At 47.1% G+C, this 23,985-nt stretch overlaps 1 protein-coding gene and 1 pseudogene across 1 annotated transcript; one reads left to right on the top strand and one right to left on the bottom strand.

Annotated features, from left to right (window-relative positions):
• The first annotated feature begins 1,036 nt into the window (after nucleotides 1-1,036).
• LOC126528184 (ribonuclease 3-like) lies at nucleotides 1,037-22,424 on the top strand. Its single transcript, XM_050176060.3, has 6 exons — nucleotides 1,037-1,253; nucleotides 13,327-13,420; nucleotides 14,586-14,661; nucleotides 16,706-16,831; nucleotides 17,854-18,161; nucleotides 21,437-22,424. Exons 2-6 carry the CDS (start codon nucleotides 13,346-13,348, stop codon nucleotides 21,614-21,616), a joined length of 765 nt encoding a protein of 254 aa, XP_050032017.1. The 5' UTR covers nucleotides 1,037-1,253; nucleotides 13,327-13,345; the 3' UTR covers nucleotides 21,617-22,424.
• On the bottom strand, nucleotides 1,962-2,140 carry LOC126528665 (U2 spliceosomal RNA; annotated as a pseudogene).
• Nucleotides 22,425-23,985: the final 1,561 nt, after the last annotated feature.

Here is a 23,985-nt window from a genome sequence, read left to right as displayed (position 1 = left end):
CCCTAGAAGATACTCTCAAAATCAGTGACGTCACAGCGAGGGAGCGTGGGAACTTCATGGAGGCGTCGCCACCCGTCTTTTGTTAATGCACTTTTTCTAGCTTACCGAACGTCTTATCGTGGTAAGAGTGGTGTTTTAGATATTATAAAAGGCCAATTTACTGATACAGAAGAAATCAATTTTCTCTTTCGTGTCGCTTTAAACAACCTTTCCAAAAGGCTGCAGACACCAACGCAGGAAATGCCAACGAGCTCTCACATCGATAAACATTCTGACCTCTCTACGCTTTCTTGTGGACCGTTTTTCTCCATCCGGTGGTGCTGTTCACATATACTAACAATGCAAACCATCGGCAGCTGAGCTACAATTCAATGCGTATCCACATTCCACGCAGTTAGGCCTACTTAAAAATTTTTCCAACAACACTTGAGGTATATATTCGAAAGTTATGGATCGGCGGACGCAAGAGGCTTGCTTTCCGCTCGCATACGAGAGTCGCCTGGGTGCCATCAATACACAAGCAGAGTTTGGCATTCTTAGTTTCGGAATCCGCAATTTCGTCCCCTGATATAAAACTCTCTTATAAAGCCACGAGCGAAGCTCTGAAAGCATAAAGAAAGCAACTGGGAAGCCTAGTCCCGAAAGCGTGTGTGACAAAAGATAACGAAGCAGCTGGCGGTGGCCGTAAGCATCAAGAATGTAAAATGACCGAGAGTGGAAGAGAGATAGAGCGTGAGAGGGCAACCGGCCAACGCCGGCGAGGGGCTCGTCTAGACACGCTCTCCTAGCGCCCCTTAATGTACACTATTTCTCAATTTTTTGATTCCGCGACACACACACAACCGGACGCCGTGAAAAAAGTAACGTGTTTAAACGAGCACTGGCTCTCTCGCGCAAGCGTAGCAATATCCTCCTCCCAAACCCGCTTGCCTCGTCTGTCCCAGCTATTGAATATCTCCTGCGGAAGCCGCCGCCAAATCCTCCTCGCAAGCTCTCGCCTCTCTCATCAGCCCTGCGTTCTCTCCTCCTTCGTGCGCGAGTTGTAGAGGTCGCTTGGGGCTGTCGAGCCGGCGGCAGCGGCAGCGTACCGCAGCCCCAGCAGCGGCTCAATCGCTTTCACGGCGTCGTCTGCACAGCTAGCGCCGGCAGCAGCCGTGACAACAGCAACACAGTCGGGGACCCGCTGCAGATTTTGTCACCCGATCCCTATACACGTCATAGGCCGTCATAAGCCTCGCTGTCTCAAACCGCAGGTGAGTATTGTCTCACGCTTTCTATCGGGTTTTTTTGCTTGCGGCTCCCGCCAGTGTCCCAGCCTTTGTTTTGTGTTGCTCGCTGTCGCGCGAGAGCGTTGGGCACTCTGTGAGCGCTCCGCGTTCAGCGTGCGTTATCTGTGCGCGTGCGACGGATGCCGGACAAGTTAAAGAAGCCGGGTTTTGCGCGATAGCAACAAGTTGGCATTGAGTCGTATTCGCGCCGGTCGCGTGTTTCGTCCAGCTTGGTCTCTAATGCCCGTTCGCTTTCTAAATCGAGTGGCTCAGACAAACATCGAAGACTCCAAATTACGTTAGCTTTTATGACATCCGCTTTTCCCGCCGTACAGTCCGGTCGAGAGAAGGGAATTAACGGACGGAGCGAGGAAGCCGAAGGAAGGGGTGCCTCAAACCAGTGGCCTTATCTATGCTTCAAAAAGCCTGCTGCGCAGACAACGTTCGAACGCGTCCGTTTCCTGCTGTTGCTAAATCAGTTCTTCCGCCATTATCGTTTACAACAATGTGAGGCGGGAAGTTGATCGCGGGTTGTATAATATGACGTGGATGTGATATTTGGTGCCATGTATTACGCAATAGTTATTTTACTTCATTTAAAATTGTGTAAAACTTGAAAAGTGGCGCCTACAGGATTTTACAGCGAAGCTGTTCATGGCTATGCTTCCGTGCTTCTTTCGCGTGCGTGTGCAAATATTGTGGGCCAATCCCGAAGATAGTACGATACCGGGCCAACCCGCGGCGGAGGTGAAGCAGGCTCCAAGCACTCCGGCAGCTTGCAAAAATAAGTTTGACATCTTGGGTCGAAATGGGATCCGTATCAAGTACTAAGCTGATCAGAACAGATACACTTTGACCCGAGTCGGATGTATCTACAATGTCTACGCTCGCACCACCCTTTCTTTGTAGGCGTTCCAAGCGCATGCGTATCTACTTTCCTGTCACTTTCCCGTGGCGGCAGTCCCGTCGAAACGTCACGCGTGTATAGTTTTTGTTTCGTTCTCGTGAATTCCTTTAGATGGCACGGCGACGGAAAGTGGACATGTGTAACATTAGTGGACTGTTTACTCGAAATGTTGTCCTTGCATTCTTTTTGTTCTTTTTATAAAGTTTGCCATTCGTATCACTATCACGCATCTTCATGCGACCCTTAAGTCTAATGTTGAATTCCAATGGCGGAGTCGGTGCAAGTTTTTCTGCTCGTTTCGGAGCAAGTTAACGTTCGCAAATTCAATTATTTGCTTAACATCACAGATCTTGTCGGGCATAGAGATTTACCAAAGGTTGGCAGGGGCGATTGGCGTTGGGGGCCCACAGTAAAACCACAAATCAGGCAGTGCAGAGTGACCTTGGTTGGGCCTCTTTTGAAGTCAGAGCAGCGCAGCGTAAAATTAGTTGTGAAGAAAGACTCGGGAACGTGGATGAAATAAAATGGACGGCCTAACTGCACAAATATCTGCAGCTCAGACCCATGGATGGACACGGAATGGAAGCAGAAGTCAAGAAGGCTGACAACAAACTACAGGGTAAATGAAGGTACAAATAGACGACCAGAAGTCATCGAAATGAAAGTGAGAGAAATATAGACGATAAATTGCATGCAAAGGACGCAAACAAAGAGAGACCGTGGCGATTTGCGAGTATACGGCATGAAAGAAATTCGGAGAGAAAATCTGTACGATAACACAAAGGGCAGCGCCTTGCTATTTGAGGTTCGTGTTGCCTGCCCGAGGACAAAAAAACGCACCGCAGCAGATATTCGCAACGGGATTAAGGCATGTGTCGTCTGCTGCAGCGAAATTCCGCAAACTACTCAGCACATCGCAATGGAATGCCAAGATATTCCCCCAGCAAGAATACCAATAGGTACGAGAAGCTAAAAACTGCGGAGGAAGGCCATAACTTCAACCAGTGGATCACGTCAGCGAAAAGCACTTTTATACTGCTTTTCCCACCAAGACGTGGACTGCTCGGCACGGCGGCCGTTGTAGCTAGCCAGCAGAACCCGGTCGAACACGTCCTGCAGATGCGGCACAGGTGCGACGATATTTCGGAGCTGCTCGAGTTACCCTTCAAAGCGTGTCAAGCGTAGGAAGCAGACTGCAACGAGAGAGCAAAAAGGACTTACCGCGGTACCGGCCTTATAAGTCCAAAAGCATCCGAGGCCTCTTCGTTTACTCCTCGCGTTAGATGTGTTAAAGAAGGCAGCAAGCGATGCGCTTAATTGCGAGCGCTCGAGACAACACCGAAGAAGCCCCGGGTCCGTATCGTGAAAGAGGCGTCGGAGGTTGTGCGAGTTTTGACTTTGAACATTTTGAAAATAATACAGCCTTCTTTTGCATCAGCGCGAGTCAGACCGGTATGCGGGCAAATGCAGCCTAAACGCTTCCACTTCTGAAATGTTACTGCGTGTCCATCTCATGTTACATAAATGGAGATCACAGTGATCCAATAGCGTATTGGATATGAACCAAAATCGCTACATAAGTGACCTCGTGGATTGACGTCAGTCTCAAATTTCTCGGACGTATTCGTCGTTCGTATACGCATGCGCGAACTCAGCTCGCGCTTCGGACAAATAAAATAAATCAAGTACCCGACCGTAATTGTATTGTTGCCGGAGGTTCCGCGTTATCAACCTGTTGTACCCGACGGTATTGTTAAATATGCAGGCACACTGGACCACCACGATAATAAACGCTGACCCCTAGTCGCAGAGGATCGTATCTGCACTCGTGTATTTACATACGTCTTAGCCGAAAGATAAGTAGCCGCTATGGCTATGTTCGCAGTGATACGGTCACTCTAGAGGAATTTAAGAGACAGCAAACGCTTAGCGACATGCTTTCTCATTGAGAATTTGTTGGAGCAGAAAAACTAACGAACACATCGAAGTGAAAAGGCTTAGTGAAGAAAATTTACTTTCTGTCTGCTTTTTTTGTTTTCACTAAACGATAACAACTTAAAGAACAATGGCCGCTAGGTTATTTTGTCCTGTAACATCGTTAGCTTTATACCTAGAACGGCGGTTTGCGATTTCAGTCACGTTCTCGATTGATGTGATCATGTCAGGCTAGTACGCACATCCGTTACAGTTGACCGTTTGAAACTTCTGTGCGTCCACTTGGCTATTTGCAGTGACTAACGGCGTTTTCGTCAGTTGCTTGGCAACAGTCCTTTGCATTAATATCCCAATGGAAGACCGCCCACCAACAATCCACAAATACGTGTTCTATAGATTCTGGTTTTTTGCAGAGTAAACAGTTAGTTCCTCACGGTAAATATTCCACTTTTTCTTCTGGTCAAGCTTTGACCGGAAAGGTATTAGCAAGTAGTTTAAAAAGTAAAGTTTTCACTACCTCTGCTAGCATCATTCGTTTCAGACGTTTTAGTTCACCTTTCCCTTCACAGTAAATTAACCGATACAGTTGTTCTGGGAACATCACGTCTAATAAATCCGAGCTTATCCGCTTATATGTCTCAGCAGACTAATATAATCGATGGAAAAATTGTGGTTGATAAAACATACTGGCATTGCCACTTCAGGTAAAAGTTTATTCGCTGCGTAGCACCCGTATTCTCTCATCGAGACAACAAAGTAAGATAAGGCATTGCTCAATCGGAATTGAATAATTGCTCGCAAGAAAGGGTTCGTTGCGCCTCGCAGGAACGAAAATGTAGAAACCAGTCGCTTTAAGTTGTTAACAAGTTAACAAGTTCGGTAGCGGCAGGCTTCCCTGACCTAACTTGCGAAACAGGTTGCTTCCGCTTTTTTTTCAGTTTATTTATTTCTTTAATAAGGAGGAGTCATACATGTTTACACAAGTATACAGAAGGAGGTCCCAGAGCATGTGGCTGAAAGGGGACCTCCTGTCAGAAAATATATACATTAAAGGAAATACAAGGCATAAAACAGCAATACAGTAGTCACTATGAGGAAGATTATACAAAGTATATGTACAAACTGTAAAGTAATATAAAGTCAATAGCTAGTCGTACAATTAAAACAGTAGTTTAAGGCATTCGCAACAGAACAAACCAAAATACTTATGAAGGCTATAAATGAAAAACTAAAGAAAAAGAAAAAAAAAAACGGCAAGGAAATGAGCAGGAGTGAAGTGAACAGCTAGATATGTGGATTATTTTGGCTACTAGTAGAAAAGTGAATAATGTTTTCTTGAAGAAACTCAAAGACGAAGAGTGCTTGACATTTATATGTCAATAAATGTACTTTTCAATAATGTACTATTCAATAAATATGAATATGTACTTTCATATTCGGACTGCCGAAGAAACAGGGCGAATACTCTTACGAAATTTCTTAAAACTGAATCGGGAACAGCTCAGGACTTGCAGCAGATACTATAGCTTGCACATCAAGGAGATCCTGCAAATGGCCGCGCGTGCGACTATTGAGAAATCACATCCGCCCCACTTGTCAGTTTGAACTTTCAATTCTTGCACCTTCCCGCTCCATAAATCTTTGGTGTCTCGATGAGCGCCTAGTGGTAACCCTATAGATGGATCGCAGGTACTCCGAGATCGTTGGTCATGTGACCTGCTATGTTTCCGATGCACGGCACACACTCAACGATGAGCGGAGTGGCAACGTGGAACGTGGGAACGCGTAAGCTTTCGGACAAGCACGTGGTGGCACCGCGTCACGCGTTTCTCAGCAGCGCCAGCATTCTCTCGGCTCGTCGATCGTGGTCATCGAGTTCTCCCCGTTCATACGGGTTTCGTCACGTGCTTATGCTTACTGCGATTCATACTGCCCCGAAAGCTACGATCCTTATTTCGTGTAGTACCGTATAAACCCGTGTCCAACCTCCAACTTGGCAGCCCAAAACATTGAGACAAAAAAAGTTTGTACCAAGAAGCAATCGCGTTTGGTGCGCTGACGCCGCACGCGCGCATCGTCAAAATGAGTCTATACGGTACTGTAGTGCACTGTTATCGCATTCATAGCTTCACTCCTACGGCGAAGGTGTGGTAATTTTCCTTCACATGCTTGTTTATAAGAGACGGTGGGGGACGATTTCCTACACTTGAACTTTAAAATGCTGCACGTTTTGTTACAATCCGATAACCAGAAAAACAGATGGGTTATATTCAGTGAAAAGGTGAAAAATTAGGCAACCTGTGTAAAATGTCCGCCCCAGCATCAGATTCCCCTGTCCTAGCTGTGGTACTTATTGCATCGGACAGACAGGCCGATGCGTTAACGAAAGGCTAAAAGACACACGTACAATGTAGACCTCGCAAAGCAGGGATGGCTTTCTGCCCACTGCAGCAGGTGTGGATGCAGCCCAAGGTTCACAGAGTGTAGTATCATCGCAAAATACGGAGATCGTGTCACGCGCGAGATAATCGAAGCGGAAAAAAAAATTATGCTTAAAGGATGGCTGCGTCAGTACCCCCTCTGTCGCTCTCACTGACAAGGAGACAAGAGACTGCGAGCTATCACTACGTTGAATTTTTCTGTGTGGCTTTCTTTCTCTCTATCGCTGCGTTCTGCGCATGACTGTTGTGCTTCTGTGTGACTCTATATAAAGCGATGCTTTCCAAAAAGAAAATAAACTGTTGGAAGTAAACGCTCTGTTCTCTGTTGTCCTCTCTGCTGTACTTGTGCTGTCAATGAAACTTTGAAGGCATTTGTTTGTTAGTGTTTATCGGCTTGTTCGTTCGAAGGAATAAAAAGCGCGAACTTAGGCGAATACGAGGATAAAAGCACACGGAAAAGCGTTTCCTTCTTCTCTATTCATTATGGTGATACGATGCGGGTAACTAGGACCAAAGGTTGAGCAGACTGCGAAGGCACTGAAGCAGCTCAATATAGTCTAACAACACGCTGCGTGTTGCTGGGCTACCCGGTTCACATGGGCGAAGTGATTAACAGCGCGAATTTAGACGACGGCGAAAAGGGGACAAACGCGATGGAGTTGCCCTGTGTGTTTCCCCTGTTGTTTATAGTTTCGCGGTGTTCATTCTTCTGCCAACGAAATAGTTACGCAAGGTTCATAGTAGCTTTCAGCACTGCAACACGGGGACGAAAAAAAAATATATTGTGCAGAAACTGCGTCGACGATTGTCATTGTAACCGAACGAACCAACGTTTTGCTTGCCGAATGCGCCCAACGCACACCGACCAATCACTAAAACAGAACAAAGAGGCAAAGAAAGGTATTTGCTTTAAAAAAATGGCTTGAACATCGACGAAGCGCCTGCACTAACTCGCTACGGATAAACACCGTACTTTAACTCCGGCGACTACGTGAAAAAGAGCTGCTTTTACTGCGTCAAGCTGCACCGTTTGTCGGAACAACACAGAGGACAAGGCAGCAGCTGAGCGTTTATTAGCTTTCGGAGCGTCGGCTCGCAGTTTCCTATACCGATACGCGTCGGCTGACACGTCGGGCATCCGTCGGGGTTCAGCGTACTCACTGAAGCATCTAGCTGGCGCGTCTGCGTCTCAGGAAATGGGGTGGGTTGAGTGAGAGCTCCGAACGGTGATTTCAATCGCCGTGCGACCAGTGCGACGGCGAAAAAAAGCGCATGTTCGGTCATTGACTGCCATAGTTTCGTTTTCGGTGAGTCAGCGTTAGTCAGCGTTAGCCGACTTCATTTGCGAGTCCAGTCCCACGGGTGAGTAAGACGAGGCCGTGGAGGAAAGAGAAAAAAAAGTTGGGAGACAGCATCGCGCAACACGACTGAAGCCAAAAACGGTAGTGGCGCAGCACATGGTCGTCGCGTCAGAGCGCGCGGTAGGTTTTAGTGCTCCCGCTCGGCAGGTAGAGCCGCGGCAACGCAGCCGATGAAGTGCGCATCGACTGAATGCTGCCGGGAACCAAACGTTCCAGGCCAATGCGACGAGTCTCGGAGATCACATGTTGCAACCAATACTGCGAGGAAAGGGGTGAGGAGAATGGAGCGCTTGCCGAGGCTAAATGCGTGACTCTCCTTGTTTGTTTCCTTCCTTTATGGCTGAGGCAATGTTCCGGGGGGGGGGGGGGGGGGTTCGTTTTTTTTTTTGCATATGCGAGGCGTGACGTCACTCTAGCGTCACATTCGGCGTGTTCGCAAAAGATGAGTGACGGGGGGCTACAATTCTGGGCGTTGCCAAATGCCGCCATATTGTCGAATTTTTCATATTGCCAGCTGCCAATTGAATGCCGCCATTGCAGAATTTGACAATATGGTAGAATTTGTGGTACTGTCGCGGTCGCTTCTTCGACTGTACATATATCAGATTAGGCATGGTGAATGACATAACGTGAATGGCATTTCATGCCATCAACGACATGACATATTTGTCATGGCATGATCCAACATCGGGACATAAATGGTATGAATGACACGATGCCGTCGTGGTCATTGCTTTAACTCAATATACGTCAGAATATGAATTAATTGTATGCATGACCTGACATGGACGAGATGACTTAAATGTCATGACATGAATGACATGCGTGTCTTGGCATCAATGACATGATGATGTCGGGGTCGTTCGTTTAACTCGGTATATATCTGGATATGAATGACGACCTGCGTGCATGACCTGACATGAATGGCATGCATGTCATGACATCATCATCAGCTTGGTTACGCCCACTGCAGGGCAAAGGCCTCTCCCATACTTCTCTAACTACCCCGCTCATGTACTAATTGTGGCCATGTTGTCCCTGCAAACTTCTGACATGACATGAATGCCATGAATTGCATGAGATGACATTGACAAGGCATGAATGGGCATGCCATTCCATGTCATGTCATGCACGCATGTCTCTCCACACATATCCTGGTGCATATCCAGTTAAAGAATTAACGACGCCATCACCCCATGTCGTTTATATCATGTACTATAGATACCTTCACCTTGAAGTTATATACATAAAAACCGGGTGTAGCTGATACTCTAAAATAAGGAGGAAAATACGGAGTTGGGTAAGTCATGTAATGCGTAGGACAGATGACCAGTGGCCTATGCGACGCGATAGATCTTGCGTAATTTTTTTGAATCGCGTATATAAGAGATCGCGGGCTTTCTTTGCATCATGGAATTGCAAAAAGAAAGAAAGAAAGCATGCGCAAAGCTTTAACGCATCGCAAAGAATTGAAAGTGATGTTTTCAAATGTGCTCTACAGAAACTGTATTGACATTGCAGCCGTGAATCTAATAATTAAAAAAGTTTGTCAATTAGTGAATTCTACTCACTTCGTTAATTAGAAAATGCAAGAATACTGGAGGCTTCTTCAGGAGCTTGCTAGCAACGTACGGTTGGTTTCATCTGCACAGAGGGCTTCATAATTTAAAAAAAAAAACTGTGCTGCGAGTGCTTCATAGTTTCGTTTTCGAACGGCATGCGCGCGATGCAAGGCCGTCTGACTGTTCTTTTTTTTAATTTTTGCGGAGGGTGGTATAAGCAGGGCGAGCGCCTGTCAGCGACGACCGGTTGCGCAAAGTTTTGCGTTGCTCTTTCAGCTCAAGGTCTCTGACTCGCACTGCCGTGGTTTCGTTTTCCGGGGTCGCTCGCCGCTGCCAGCTGGCGATCTGACTCACAGCCGAGGTCGCTGAGGCTATTCGCGGACGCAATCGCCCCACTCTGATCCGAAACCGAAACTATGTGCTAAGCGACGTAAGCTAAACAAGAACGAGCTAGGAGTTTTGTTGGCTACACTGCATTGTAAAACTACACAGCTCGCAATGTTTACTTCACCACCTTGGATTTCCTTTTTTTTTTTTAAGAAGAGAAACGGAGACGCGACTTTACTCCCTTGGGAATCTGACGGAGTGAAAAATCGGCACGGATTGACATCAGGGGACGCATGCGCGGTCGATCACTTTCGGCGATACTATTGCCTTCGCGTGACGCAGTGCTCGATTCGCGTGACGTAGTGCTCAAGCAGCCAATCAGCTTGCGCCTGGTGTCCGAGGCGACAGTGATCGCCGAAAGTGCTCGTCCCAGAATACGTCCCCAGTCCGTCTACAGAATGGCGTTTATTAGTGAAAACATATCGCGGCGTGAATTGGCGTAAAAATTAATTTCATTCATTTCGTGCCTCGTCGTCTGTCGTTCACGGGCAACGGTGCTACGCGCAGACAATCAGTTGACAGCGTCACGGAAACAGGAACGCGACTCAAAGCATGATTGTCGTGGCTTACTCGTCAGTACATTGGCAGTGCTCAGCGTTTTCTTTCTTTTTCTTGTTTATTATTTTTTTTTTCTTTTTGGGAACGGCAAGATTCTGCGTACGTCGGCCGGTATTTATCCAAACAAATCATTTTCGCGTTTTCTATGCTGTTCTTTTTTTTTTTTTTTTTGTAGCGCCAACTGTAATGTCATTTTTTTTTTTTCGCCGAACGTTTGCTCTCAGGAAATTCGGCGTACCTATTTATAGGTGTTAAACCATGGATTGAATCCTGGCATTTTATTTTTTCGGCTCTAACGTTTATGTCCGAATAAAGCTGAACCGGTTTCATTTCATTTTATTTCTGTTACAATCCTTTTCCCCGAGGTACAATGGCATTTTTTTTTCTTTTTGGGCATTATCTACATAGAAATTTGTCAGTCCTTTCAGCGACCTCTGTGGTGCATTATTATAGATAGAGTAATGTATACGTGCGTTGCATGCGGCCTCTCTCTCTCTCTCTCTAAACGTCTTCAGAGGCTGTTTACGGCCACAGAATTTTAGAAAATAAATTCTGAGTATACCTTCCGGGTTGTAACCATACGATTCCTTCCGTACAGAACACCAAATATGCTCGAAGTTTTCTAGCGCTTCACTGAGGCGTGACTTTGCGTATCGCGCAGTGACGTCACAACTAAGTTAATTGCTGAAGATGACGTTGTGGTCGCTGATGAAGTTAGAGGCGAAAGCACGTGCAAGTATATTACGTGGCCATACGAATTTTCCTGGAAACCTTGACAAATACATAAACTTTTTATATTAATAACGTAGGTTAGTGTGGCGTGGTTTATTTATCTCTCGAGGTTTTCTTCTCTTATGTCATAATGTTTGCTACGCGTTCGACATAACCAGTGGTGTATGTTCTAATTTTATAGCCATTTAACAAACACTAATAAATTTATGTGATTACCGTATCTACACTTCATGACAGAACGTCTTTATAGCTTTGAAAGGCCACTATCGTGGGTCTCGAGTACTGTGTTGTGTGTTGCAATCTCATCGTGGGGACGAAATATGGCGGGTGCTGCTGTCTAATTAGCTATATTCGCGTGTTTGCGCCAGCTTAGCTTTACTGTATGTTCTTGAGTTGCATCTTTCTGAAGCATATTATAGTGAGACATAAATCATCAAAAGTTCAGAGCCTGTTATCGCACTGGCAGTGCTCTCCCCGATACAAATAAAATCCTTATCATCATCAACGGCCTCCGTCATCATCAACGGCCTCATCATCGACGACCTGTGATATTTGACGGATCCAACCCCCCCCCCCCTTTCCTCCCTCCTCAAGACATGCCGGCTGACAGCATTGAGCGCGTAAGTTATAAAAGCTAGGTATGATGACATTGCTCATAAAGAGAAAAAAAATACCAAAGCATGCTACCCGCGTTACTGGCAGCTGTCGCCTGTGCCAGCAGCAGCATATATATATGGCGTCGAAATCCACCTCCAGCGACGGCCCCTACCGATTAACAAAAGCCAATCTCTAAGGCCAGGCTTTTGCTGACTACATGCCCCGGAAGCAACCGCAGAGCCGGAAACACGCCGTGGACTCCTTGTTTTTGACAACGCCTACTGCGAGAATGGAGCTAGCCAACGTACGTCATGACTCTTCCACTTCCCCAGTACCGAAACCGAACCCGGCTTAAGCAGCAGTAAAATAAACTGGAGGACGCTTAAGCTTCACCTTTTAAGAGTGGAACGCGATAGTACTCAATGATCCCTGACTGCTTCTCACGCTTCGAGGGCAACTGCAGCTTATGTGACCGTAATGTTTACCGGGAAACGCTGGCGGCGAACGCTATACACGAAAGCGAGGTTTCGGGTAGAAACGCGGCCTCTCGCGTGCGCCGATCCCGGAGGTAGTGCACAGCCGCGCCGCCCCCAAAAAAGTACAACACTTTCAGGTTTCTGTTACAGCTCCAAGCTGTGACCGCTTTCGCCGTACCGCGCAGGTGCTCTCGAGTGGCACGTGCGTTCCTTCTCCGCGATTTCCTGTAGCATTCAGTTACGTTGTGGTTCTCGGCTTTCGGCCGGTGGTGCGGAGACACCGCTCGCCCCGGTGTGTATACAGTCGCGCCTGTTTCGTTCACCCTGCTTCCAAAGCCGTGTGTCCGCGAGCAGTGACGTCATCGCGTTGCAGACGTCGGTCGTCTCGGCGAGCAGGAGAGAGCGATACGAGAATCGAGCAGTGTACGGAAATAACGATGCAGCCGGCAGCCCTAACAATATCCCAACAGCACGAGGAAGAAAGGAGCCTCGGTACGTCGATGCCCCAGGCGTATGCTTTGTGCTGCGGATGAATGGAGCCTGTAGCTGGAGTGCATTATTCGCGCGCTGAATTAAGCAGCACTGCCGCTTGCGCGCTACCAAAAAGTTCGCTTGAGATCTTTTTGTGCTCATTTCACGTTATTTTGGGCACGTTTGGCCAATAGCTTCTCGTGTGACTTTTGGGTCCCTGATTTCGATGGCTCCCTAATATATTGTGCGTCGTTAGGAGGCCTGACCTGATTACGGGAAGCGCGTTGAACCGCTCATGAAAACTCTTGAAACTTTTTAAAAGACTTCTTTTAGAACATAGCTAAAGCACTCGCTAAGCACCTACGGATCTCGCTTCACAACTTCACCTCGTTCACGACCACGCTTGATGATTGTTGTAAATCATTCTGACAGCCCTCCCCCTCCCTCCCGGCCTATCTTTTCATTAATGCTGTCGGTGTTATTACTTAACCGACATTCATATTTTTGTTGTACCCCGTTCACTGAGGGTTAGACGCGCTTTAGTCCAACCAATGCACATGGCGCCATGATCTGCAGGTCTGCCCAGCTTTCGAAGCTTTTTTTTTATTCGTGTGCTATGTTTTTTCCTTAGACGAGACACTTTCCTCACGATGGAGAACGCCGACGGATTTGTCGACATGGCGGACATCCTAGACGAATTGGAAGGACACGACTCCACCAAAAAGGTGAGCCCTGTTTGCTCTTGATACAGATCTGCCTTCAAAGCCGCTCTCTCTCAGGTCTCCGTCCACATGGACTTAGCTCTCACCCTTTTTTTTTTTTTTAAATTCTGTCAAGTACAGGTTATACAAGCCTCTGAGCTAGTTTGACGCATTATGATCAGAACTGTCGGCCGATTACGACCGCGCTCGACGACGAAAACAACAAGTGTCTTACTAGACGCCATTTCTTCGTTTATCTTGTATCATAGTAGGTTTATGGGGAAAACACATTTATACATTTCACGTTCACAGAAATAATGTCTCGCATGTTTCTTAACCTGTGCTTCTTACACCGAGCAGCAGTGTCTGTGTGTGTTTGTTTGTGTGCAGAGGGGGGGTGATAAATTGCACACATCCTCTTCAGATTTTGATCCAAGATATTAGCCTTCCTTTACAGGAAAGAGGGCATTGCTTTGCTATTCCAGTTTGCTGTGCTTATGCAGTACGCCGTTCACAGCCTATATGCTGAAATGCGAACGTCAAGAGCGTGAGGTGTGGACGCTGCGATGTCGGGAGTGATAAGGCGATATATGAATGGTGACAAGGTGTACGCGCAGAGAACACATGTCTAAATATAATTAAGCATTCTATACCCTTTGTGTAACAGTGGCGCATGCCCAATTGGGGAGGATGCGCCATGAGGGGGGGGGGAGATGGGGGGGACACAAGTGCAAGAAATTTTGGCAACTCAAAGCAGTTGAATTCCACGCGCTCTTCTGTGTGCTTTAGAGATAGCTATAAGCCGACGTTATATGTACAGGTTCTATGTCCTGATTTATTGCTTTGTGAAGCGGAAGAGAGGTGCGCTCACTGGCTCTAATTAATTGTTCTAAGTTAAATCGCACTAACCCTCCCGACAAGCGAAGAGTATCGGTTTCAATAAGTCTTCGCATTAAAATTGTGCACGCACAAGTGCGACGGTATCGAACATTTGGACTGAGACACATGGTCGTAGTGTAGTCCAAATATATGCAGCACTGGGGGACAAGGTGAAGGCCAGTTGTGAATAACACATATTGTAACTAATAACGGATGACAGCATGGGAAATGCTAGCAGCACGCGAATTGAACTGTTGAAAAGATAATGCTTCATAGATGTCCCCCTTCCTCTTTTTTTTTTTTCGCGCAGGTTACAAGTGCTCCTTTGAAAGAAGCGCCGAAGGCAGCGACTGGCTCATCAGCCGCGAGTAGGCGGTCTGAGAACGGTAAGTTTGAGTGAGGATCAACTAAGAAAGGTAAAGAAATGCAATGGGGGATGCTTAAATCCAATAAAATGCGGTATACTACGACTCCGAACGTGTCTGCTCGAAGCTTGCAAAGTGTCCGTGAACGCTTCAAATTGGTAGCGTGTATACCATCACCATGCTTATTTGCTTAAAAGCCGATGTCTGAGAAGCGCCCGAATACGTAGCAGCAACCAATATGTAGCTGTAGCCAATGTTTCGATAAGGGGGACCATGTCTTCCGTCAGGGCAGCGACTATTGTCGGAACGTCGGTTGCGGAGCGACATTTCTTGTTCCGCCATTGTTGGTCACATCAAGTCACATCAAGCATCCATCCTCCTGGAAACTTCTTCCTTGAAACGGAAAAGGTGTCCTTATCTAAACTTGTCGTTCCTTAAACAGCAACAACGGATGGGCATTCGAGATGAGCAAGAGACGTTTAGACTGTTGTTGGGGAGACAAAAAGCAGGGAAGAGATTGATACGACCGTATCCGTTACAGGCATAAGTAGCGGTATAGAAGGTAGATAGAGAAGGTTTGAGGTAGAGAAAAAAGAATAAGGCGATACGCATAAAAATACGAGAATGAAAGGAGTATATAATATACCTGATTAAATCAAGCAAGCTAGGCGACTGTTTGGCACCGCCGCGCTTCAAAGGGAATGTCAATGAATCATCATCAACCCTTCGTTGTTGAGGCACATGGATCGTTTCTTTACGGGCGATATTAAGAGAAAGCTTTATTTTAGCTTTAACTCCGAGTATCCTATTAAGTACACATGTGTGAAACGCAGAGTCTGGTCCTGTGTTAGACGACCGTTGAACCGGATCAAAATAAATTTGTTAGATCTGACAGAAAAAAACGCGAACTTCTCCCGATTGCGAGAAGCGGAATTTTGATTTAGGACGTCAACTTTTCTTACAAAAACTACAAGAAACTACACAAATGATCAAAAAATAAATTTAACTACAATTTTGTTCGCTTTAGATGCCCCAATACCTGCAGTCGGCATAAATGGGACATTGTTCTTACGCTTCTAAACAGTACACCTCATTTTTTTTTTTTGTAAGTTGGTCGATTTTCCTAAAGTATTGTCAGACAAACTGGTGGCCTGAATGAAAAATCCGTCTCCGACAGTTTCCAGATTTTTTTCATTTCTTTCGATAGCAACAAAGGTCATCAAAATTGCTCCGGTGGATGCCAATCAAAGAGGTATCGGTGTTCCCGTGTACTTGGGAAAGGATCTGGCTCCTTAGCCAACTTACGGTGGCTGCATGTAGCCAACTTTCTTCGCGTCTCGCAATGGTATCGTCATTATGTGTATCCTCATAACAGACACAGGTCACCAGAAGAAGAAAAAAATACTTTTCCTTTGGGATTCAATTCCGTGTACAAGAGTTGTGCGGCGTGTCTGGTATCGCCCTCGTTGCAGCATTGTCATCTTCGTCTTTGCTGTCATCGTTATCGTCACCTTTGTATGGTTGTCCTTATTAGTCATCATCACCGTGTAGTCGCCCTTGTCGACCTTATAGTCATCGTTGCACCTTTGACTTTGCCGCCGTTTTCGTCAAGCGACCCGCATCGGACAAATTACCGCTGTTTTCATCATCATCATCAGCCTGTTATATGTCCACTGCAGGACGAAGGCCTCTCCCTGCGATCTCCAATTACCCCTGTCCTGCGCCAACCGATTCCAACTAGCGCCCGCGAAGTTCCTCATTTCATCGCTCCACGTAGTCTTCTGCCGACCTCGACGGCGTTTCCCTTCTCTTGGTACCCATTCTGTAACCCTAATGCTCCAACAGCTATCTAGCCGGCGCATTACATGACCTCCTCAGCGCCATTTTTTTTTTCTTGATGACAATTAGAATATCGTCTATACCCGTTTGCTCTCTGATGCAAACCGCCCTCTTTCTGTCTCTTAACGTTATGCCTAGCAATCTTCGTTCCATCGCTGTTTTGGGCTGTGCTTAATGCTTTTCTCTGAGCAGCACTCTGCACTACTCTCTCCCTCTCTCTGGTCAGGTTCGACCGAAGGGGCGACCCACCCGCACTTCGTGCTGAAGACCGAGCTGGTGCTGAAGCTGCAGATGGAGTACCCGGACAAGTTCGTCAAGGAAAGGCTCGGAGGCTACGAGTTCAAGACGAAGAGTTGAGTTGAGCATGCGCAGTCGTATAGCAGCCGGTATACGGTAACGCTCCGCTAAAAGCGCCTAATATGTGATGCAGGGTACGTTACTGCACAAGTGACACGAGAAGAGAAAGAGAACCATGCAGGACACCGGTGGTCCCACGTGGTCCTCCTCTTTTAAGAGTCCCGTGCCCGCTTTCGCGCTCCCAATATATGACACTTTTACAGCGCGCGCGCGCGTGCGTGTGTGCATGTGTGTGTGTGTGTGTGTGTGTGTGTGTGTGTGTGTGTGTGTGGCGCGATTTATGCCACGTAACACTTATTGGGAGGAATGCCAGAGGTTGAGCTGAGCGACTACGCGTGACAGTGCTGAATTCTTTGTGAAGTTTCATCACTCACGCAGTCGCAGTGCCTTCCTTCCGTCAGAAGAGGAGCGCGAATCGATACGTTTTCACAAAGGACAGAGAATGTCTTTGCGTGCGTGCATCAATTTGCTCCTCTCGTCGAACAGTTATGATCGAGGAGAGTAAGGAGGTGGCGCTCGATTTTCCTTTAGTCACAACGATACTGTGAGGCTAGAGAGGTCAAAGGGGAAATCAATAGTTATGTTTAATTTAAATGTAGAATTAAGCAGTGAAAGGGAAAGGAAAGTGGACGAAGTGCTAGCATGCCACAGATGGGGACCGAGCCCACACCCTCCCCGAATTACGCGTGCCGGGCTTTAAAAATGAAGCTACCACCGTGGCCATCCTCCTTTCGGCCACTTCTCTCGGGTGGTTGCATTCGTCCATGTTTCACCAACTAGCCCAACGAGAAGTACTAAGAACCCTCGTTAACCCTTAGCCACAACATGCCCGACGACGTTTTCGACCGCTGTAAACGCCTGCATTTTGTAAACACCCACCCTTCGTGTAGCATCCCCAAAAGGGGTTTTCGAGGAAAATAAAGTGACGCGGTGATGCGATGTGAACGCAAAAGTTTTCGGGCCGAGTTATACCTCTTGCCACCGTGACGTCGCTCTTCTTCCTCCCCTCCGCCGCAGGCACGTTGCTCCGGGCGCTGCTGCACCGCACGTACAAGCAGAGCAAGCGTCCCAACAACAAGACGTTCTGCGACCCGCTCGACTACGTGGGCGACTACGTGCTCAAGTTCATCATCTCACAGTACCTGCTCGAGCACTGCGCCGTCAAGGCCAAGGAACAGCTGGCGCAGAGGCGCGCCCTGGTGGAGTGCCAGGAGGTGTACGCGTTGCTCGCGGTGCGCAACGGTTTCCACGAGGCCGTGTTCATCGACGACCGCCGGGACTGGGAGCACCTCAACGAGTACATCAAGAACGTGAAAGACGTTCAGGTGAGGTTAACCGCCTGATAACAGCCGAACCCGGGTGAAACGAATTATTAACGCGAAAGCGTTAAGGAGCCTGTGCCACAAAAATCCGGCGTCGGCGTCTCGCATCGGCGTTGGACGTCGCTTCGGGAAAAAGAATTTCGAACCAAAATTCCGAACCACGCATACCCAACCACTTATCTACCACCAAAGTTGCTCATACCTTGTCTTTCATTCTTTACAAAGTTATTCCTCCGAATTCTGAGAACGACAGCCCACAAACAAATGTAGTGGGGAGAAAAACACCGACAGCTAGCGCATGCCCTTTGTGTTAGCTCTTTTCAGACTGAAATATTAGAAGTGCGAAACAATAACGGGATATCGACCCACGCAAGATTTCTACTACCAGAAAGCCCGCCTTCGTTCATCGCGTTCGCAACCAGCGTTTTCCGGTAAACGTTACGGTTACATAAGCTGCAGTTGCCGAGAAGCATGAAAAGCAGTAAGGGGTCTTTGAACGCTCTCGCGCTCCACTGTTAAAGGCGAAGCTTAAGCGTCCTCCAAAATTTTCTTTATATCGAACACGTGGATTTTACTGACAGATAACCCCTCCGCGGTATAGCTTGCCACGGTGCATGGTTATAATATGGCGTTGCGCTACCGAAGCTTGAGGAGGCGGATTCGCTCCCGGCCGTATTTCGACGAGGGCGAAATGCAAAGAAAGGTCGTGTATATTAGAGTTAGGTGCATGTTAAAGATACCCGGGCGACCTAAATTAAATCCGTGTAGTCCCCCAACTACGACGTGCCTCGTAACTGGATCGTGGTTGCGGCACCGTAGAACCGCATAATTTAATTTATTCAGTTCCCACATGAGCTCACCGTGACAGGATGTCTACGGGGTCATCGCTAATTTTTTTCCCCTCTTTTAAGATGCCGTACATTTTATTCGAAAGAAGTTGAAACACCGACGGTTTCGAGAACGTTTACGGCGGTGCAGCTGCTGAAATACGAAAAAGTACTTTGAAATCCGTGACGCCAAGGTGACGTACCGACGTTATAGTGTTTCAGTGCGCAAATAAAAAACGAATTTAGGTTTGGCTTGCATTATTTCGGAGAAATTAAGGAAATTGGAATTTTTTTTAAAGTATTCAACTTCACTAGTCTAGATTAATTCAGCGTATTTTTACTTTCCCCTTAAACATGGATATTTAAGGCAAGTAAGGTGTTCTTTCAGAACCCCGTTTTTTACTACAGGGTTTTTACTATATAGTGAAGGAAAATTAAGGCCTAGCATTCCTTTCTTGAAGTTTGCGGCAAAACATCTTGACAAAACGGATTTCCATTCTTTTTTATTTTTTAGTCCGTTCTGGCGCAGAAAAAGCCCTCAAAGCTTCCTCCAGGGATGTTTTATATTCTTTAAAATCGATATCGACCTCGTCGTAAAAGCGAAATTCTAATCTTAAAAAATATATTTCGCTTATTTTCTCAACTATGCTAGAAGGCCAACGCAGCAAATTAAAATGAAAATTTAGCTGAAGAAAGTACGTCGAGTAACTAGAATAATGTTTTAGTCTACGCCCAGTACTGTTATTAGCGTTTAGGAGTTTATTTTCGCTAATATTTATTTAATTCTTTGTCGTGTGGCCCATCCACATCGTCACTGAACGCCAATCTGGCCCTCTGGTCAAGTTTTGAAGCCGCAGCTCTTAAAGAGACAAATTTACGCTTTTCCATCGTTGGAAGATGCTCACTGCTGTCCAATGAACTTTTTATGAACTTTTGTCCACTTTTGTGAACCTTCACTTATTTAGGCTTGTGTGCACAATCGTGTACACTAAGATAGCACACCGAAATCAACAGCATTGATGAACGTAATTTAGTGGTATACATCTTTAAGCACTTCTGACACCGCCTGTTCTGCAAGTTTGAACGATATGTGTACGCTCTTAAACAAATGTATGTACACCCTTTGAGGTGTATATTAACCACACAACATTAATCGTCGTCTGTCTTGCTGCGTTTCCTTTCTTGAAAACGCTGCGCTCGCTGCTTTCCTGTCGAGAATGCCATGTCATACTGATAACGCGCATGCCGTTCTTGACTTGGAAGTACCGGGCTCGCAGCGTTAATGAAAGGAAATGCGGGCAAAATATGTGACAATTATCGTTGTGTGACAAGATACGACCTAAAGGGGGTAAATTTGTGTAAGAGTGTAAGGTGTCCGACTCAAACAAATTGGAATGTAGACGGTTGAGTATCTATTCTCCGCGTCAGTATGTTTTCATGTAGTGAGTTCACTTCTTTCGTTGTTGACAATGTTCTACGTCAGGCATATTTTGTCAGGTTGCGGGATCGGTTCTTTCCGTGCGTGCTAGACAGGAAATAGCTAATCTTGCATCTGACGTTCCTGTGGGTAATTCTCGCGTGGGAGTCCGTATTCTGCAAACTTGACAAAGCTCAATTGAAAATAGAAATATTCTTACACTCTTTTCGTCATCCTGTCGATGCAAAAAATATGGTGAAACTCAATTTTCGACGAAGGGAATGAATTGGCACCTGAAAGGGTTAATTGAGAGCCTTAGATAATAGAACGAAAGAGATTTCTGCGCTCAAGAAGCGATCTCGCTTGGGCCCATTAACCAGCTCGCCTGCGGAAGCCGTTTGCGTCCTCGTATCTTAAAACACTCTAATGACATTATGCGGATGGATGGATGGATGGATGGATGGTGGCTATACCCTTTGTAACGGGCGGCGGCTGGCGCCACCTAGCCTTTTTCTCCCCTTCCTATTTTATTATTATTATTATTATTATTATTTTTTCCCCTTTCTTTATATCCTTTTTTCCGTTTATATATTATTTTCCTTTATATCCGTTTATGCTGCTGTTGTCGATGACGTTGCACAGCAGGGCACGTGGTCAAGGGATCGCTTCCCATCCTCGGTGGTCCGATTCCCGTGGGAACTGAATGCAGAGAGAGACTCTCGCGTATTGGGTGCACGTGGGAGGAACCCGAGCAGGTCGGGGACGATTAATCTGAAGTCCTCCACTGCGGCATCGCTCGTGCCCCCAACTGTGAAGGTCCCGCACCTTGAACCTCGCAGCTCAGTTTGTTCTACGTTTGCCGGCCTTAGTTGACCTTCGCTTACGTGTGCATGGTTACTGATTTGTGCTACCAATTACATGCAATAATAGGTGGTACGATTGAATGAACGCACGAATGGATGAAACGTTCACTGCGGTAACGCTTCCTCGTATGTGTCTCTCCTGTGCACACGCCCCGGGCCCTCCCCCCGCAGACCCTGAAGCAGCTGAGTAGCGTGGAGAAGCGACGCTGCTTCATCCAGAACTTCTTCCAGTCCGTGGCCGGTGCCGTGTACGTGGACAGCGGCTACGATTTGCGCGCCGTCGAGCGCGTGTTCCTGCCCATGCTCAAGCCGTTCCTCGACGAAGTGGTCGACATGGAGCTCGGAGACTGAGGCGCCCTAGTCATCGTCTTTCCCTGTAACATGGCATCCGAGATCCAATGGATCTCGAAGGCCACGCTCACATTTTTGCTACCTCTTCAGGCGCTCTCACACTGCACGCCGTGTCGTCGACGGATTATGTGTACAGAAGGCCAAGGGGTGTGCTATACAGGCCCGCGTTCCCGGTCGATCGTAGCAGTACCCCTGCGGGGTTAATTTCAATAGTGCTGCAGCTATTGATTACCCTTGAAGTTTTGGATTTACTGACCCTGAAGGAGATCGGAACACATTGAGCGAGTCAGCTTCCGGGGGACCACAGGTAGTGAAAAGGAAAGCAGGCAGATGTAGCTGATGCAGTGTATGTGGTCCACCGTTAGTCGACGCCTTCTGCACGTTCTTTCGGGGCTCCATCGCAACTCGATCTTCCGGTCTGCATTTGCCTTTTGATTTTGAGGAGAGAAATCACTGCTTTCGAAAATGATTGGCTAGGAATACGCACGGCCTCGTCCCAGTACACTCCGGCAACTTGAAGTATTAACGCGACGCCGGAGCGACCCGTATTCCTTGCATTTGAATTCTGTTGTGTGTGCTTGAAGTTCTTCTCACATATGCATTTTTAACTTTTTAAGCACTGGTTGTACGTGAAAGAGTACCAGGCGTTGTTACTCGTAATGTGGGCTACGAGCTTGATCTGCTAACCGAAGGTGGAGCTATTTCAGCTGTGATGCATCCGTCTGGCGCGTGTGCATGTCACGTTCAAGACTTTCTTGCGTTTGTATCAGATACAAAATAAAACTGACATTCGCGTTCTCCTTTTTTTTTAAGTCAGAAGTGTCGCCTTGCATTTATTCTCTTTTGTGATAGATATGAATATCCTCTAAAATAAAGGTAAGATATGAGCTATTGTACAAGAATGCTTCCATGGCGGCTAATAGGTCGCTACCAGCGCATTTACCCTGTAACAAGAACGGTAAAAGGTGGATCACTGCAATTTCTTTTTTTGAAACTTTTTTTCTTGTCACCCGCCGCGGGATCGAATCCCACTCATGGCGGCGGCATCTCGAGGGGGGGGGGGGGGCGGCGAAGTACGAAAACACCCGTGCACTTTTAGATTTAGGTGCGCGTTAAAGAACCCCAGGTGGTCCAAACTTCCGGAGTCTCTCCCTGTTATCTTTGTTTTCCCCCTTTCCCTTTCCCCCGGTGTAGAGTAGCCAACCGGACATGATTCTGGTTAACCTCCCTGCCTTCTTCTTATCTCTTTTCCTATGCATGTAAAATCCCATTTAAAAGACAAAAAAAAAAAACATTTTTTTTTCGAGCGCGTCTGTATGAATTTGGAGAATAGCAGCAGGCACGAATATCTCACAGGTACGAATATATCACTGGACAAAGTTAATAAAACAAAAGTGCTACTTCTAGGTCACTTGGTGGCGCACAACACCATGAAAGTTTCCACTAGCTTTCTGTTACAATCTTCTGTGTTTTACATTAATGCGATGCAGCGGGGCACTGCATCGCTTTTCTAGCGCATCGCATTCGTGTAAGCGGCGGTGAAGCAGTAGGATGGCGAATCGCATTGATGCGACAGGAGAGAGGGCCAAGTCGTCTCGCGCGGTGCATGTTACGTGCTGGCGTGTTGCTTTTCAGGGAGAGACGACTGCCGCCCTGTGCTCCCCACCAATCGCTGTCGGAATGCAAATCGCCTGAAATGTGTTTCGCATTTGTAAGCGAGGGGCGGATGCGCCACATCTAAACACTGATGCGACACGATACTGTCCGATTCACGTAAACGTAGCCGAGGGCCCCGCACGTGGTGAACGGATTGAAGACTCTGCAGGGTCGTCAACCGGTCAAACGTCTGCCTTTCCTCTCTCTCACGGTAAACGAACTTTTCTCGAAACCTAGGACGACTCTTTCTTGCACGCCTACCAGTTTCGGTCCTTGAAACCGAAACGAAACAATCCCCTAAATGGACTGCAGTCCCCGTCAAGAAGCAAAAGAGACCGCCGCAGCTGCCGCCTACCCACCACCCTTTCGACCTGTCATGGGCATCAAAAGAACATGTAACAAAAACTTGCCACCCTCACCGCTAGCAACTCAACCCCCCCCACTTAACACCTGTTAAAAGGAGTCTGTCGGTCGTCGCTCCTGAAGATGCAGCTGAGCTGGCTCCCAAACGTCACGAAGAAGTTTTGGGTTGGCGACAACACGTATCCTCGTCGAAACGCTTTGGAAGGGGTGCCCTCGAGACCACACAAAGAAAGGGGCATTGAACCTGTATCATCCTTTGTGCGTCTGTGTGTGTGTGTGTGTGTGTGTGTGTGTGTGTGTGTGTGTGTGTGTGTGTGTGTGTGTGTGTGTGTGTGTGTGTGTGTGTGTCC

This window comes from Dermacentor andersoni, chromosome 9 (genome assembly GCF_023375885.2).
Source record: "Dermacentor andersoni chromosome 9, qqDerAnde1_hic_scaffold, whole genome shotgun sequence".
Lineage (NCBI taxonomy): Eukaryota > Metazoa > Arthropoda > Arachnida > Ixodida > Ixodidae > Dermacentor > Dermacentor andersoni.
This window is presented reverse-complemented; position numbering and strand designations above follow the sequence as displayed.

What these genes read in the sequence shown, in the direction of transcription:
- LOC126528184 (XM_050176060.3), top strand. Translation starts at nt 13,346, where the DNA reads ATGGAGAACGCCGACGGATTTGTCGACATGGCGGACATCCTAGACGAA. An exon ending in GAGTAGGCGGTCTGAGAACG is followed by an intron (nt 14,662 to 16,705) that starts GTAAGTTTGAGT and finishes CTCTCTGGTCAG; the next exon opens with GTTCGACCGAAGGGGCGACC. An exon ending in AGAACGTGAAAGACGTTCAG is followed by an intron (nt 18,162 to 21,436) that starts GTGAGGTTAACC and finishes CTCCCCCCGCAG; the next exon opens with ACCCTGAAGCAGCTGAGTAG.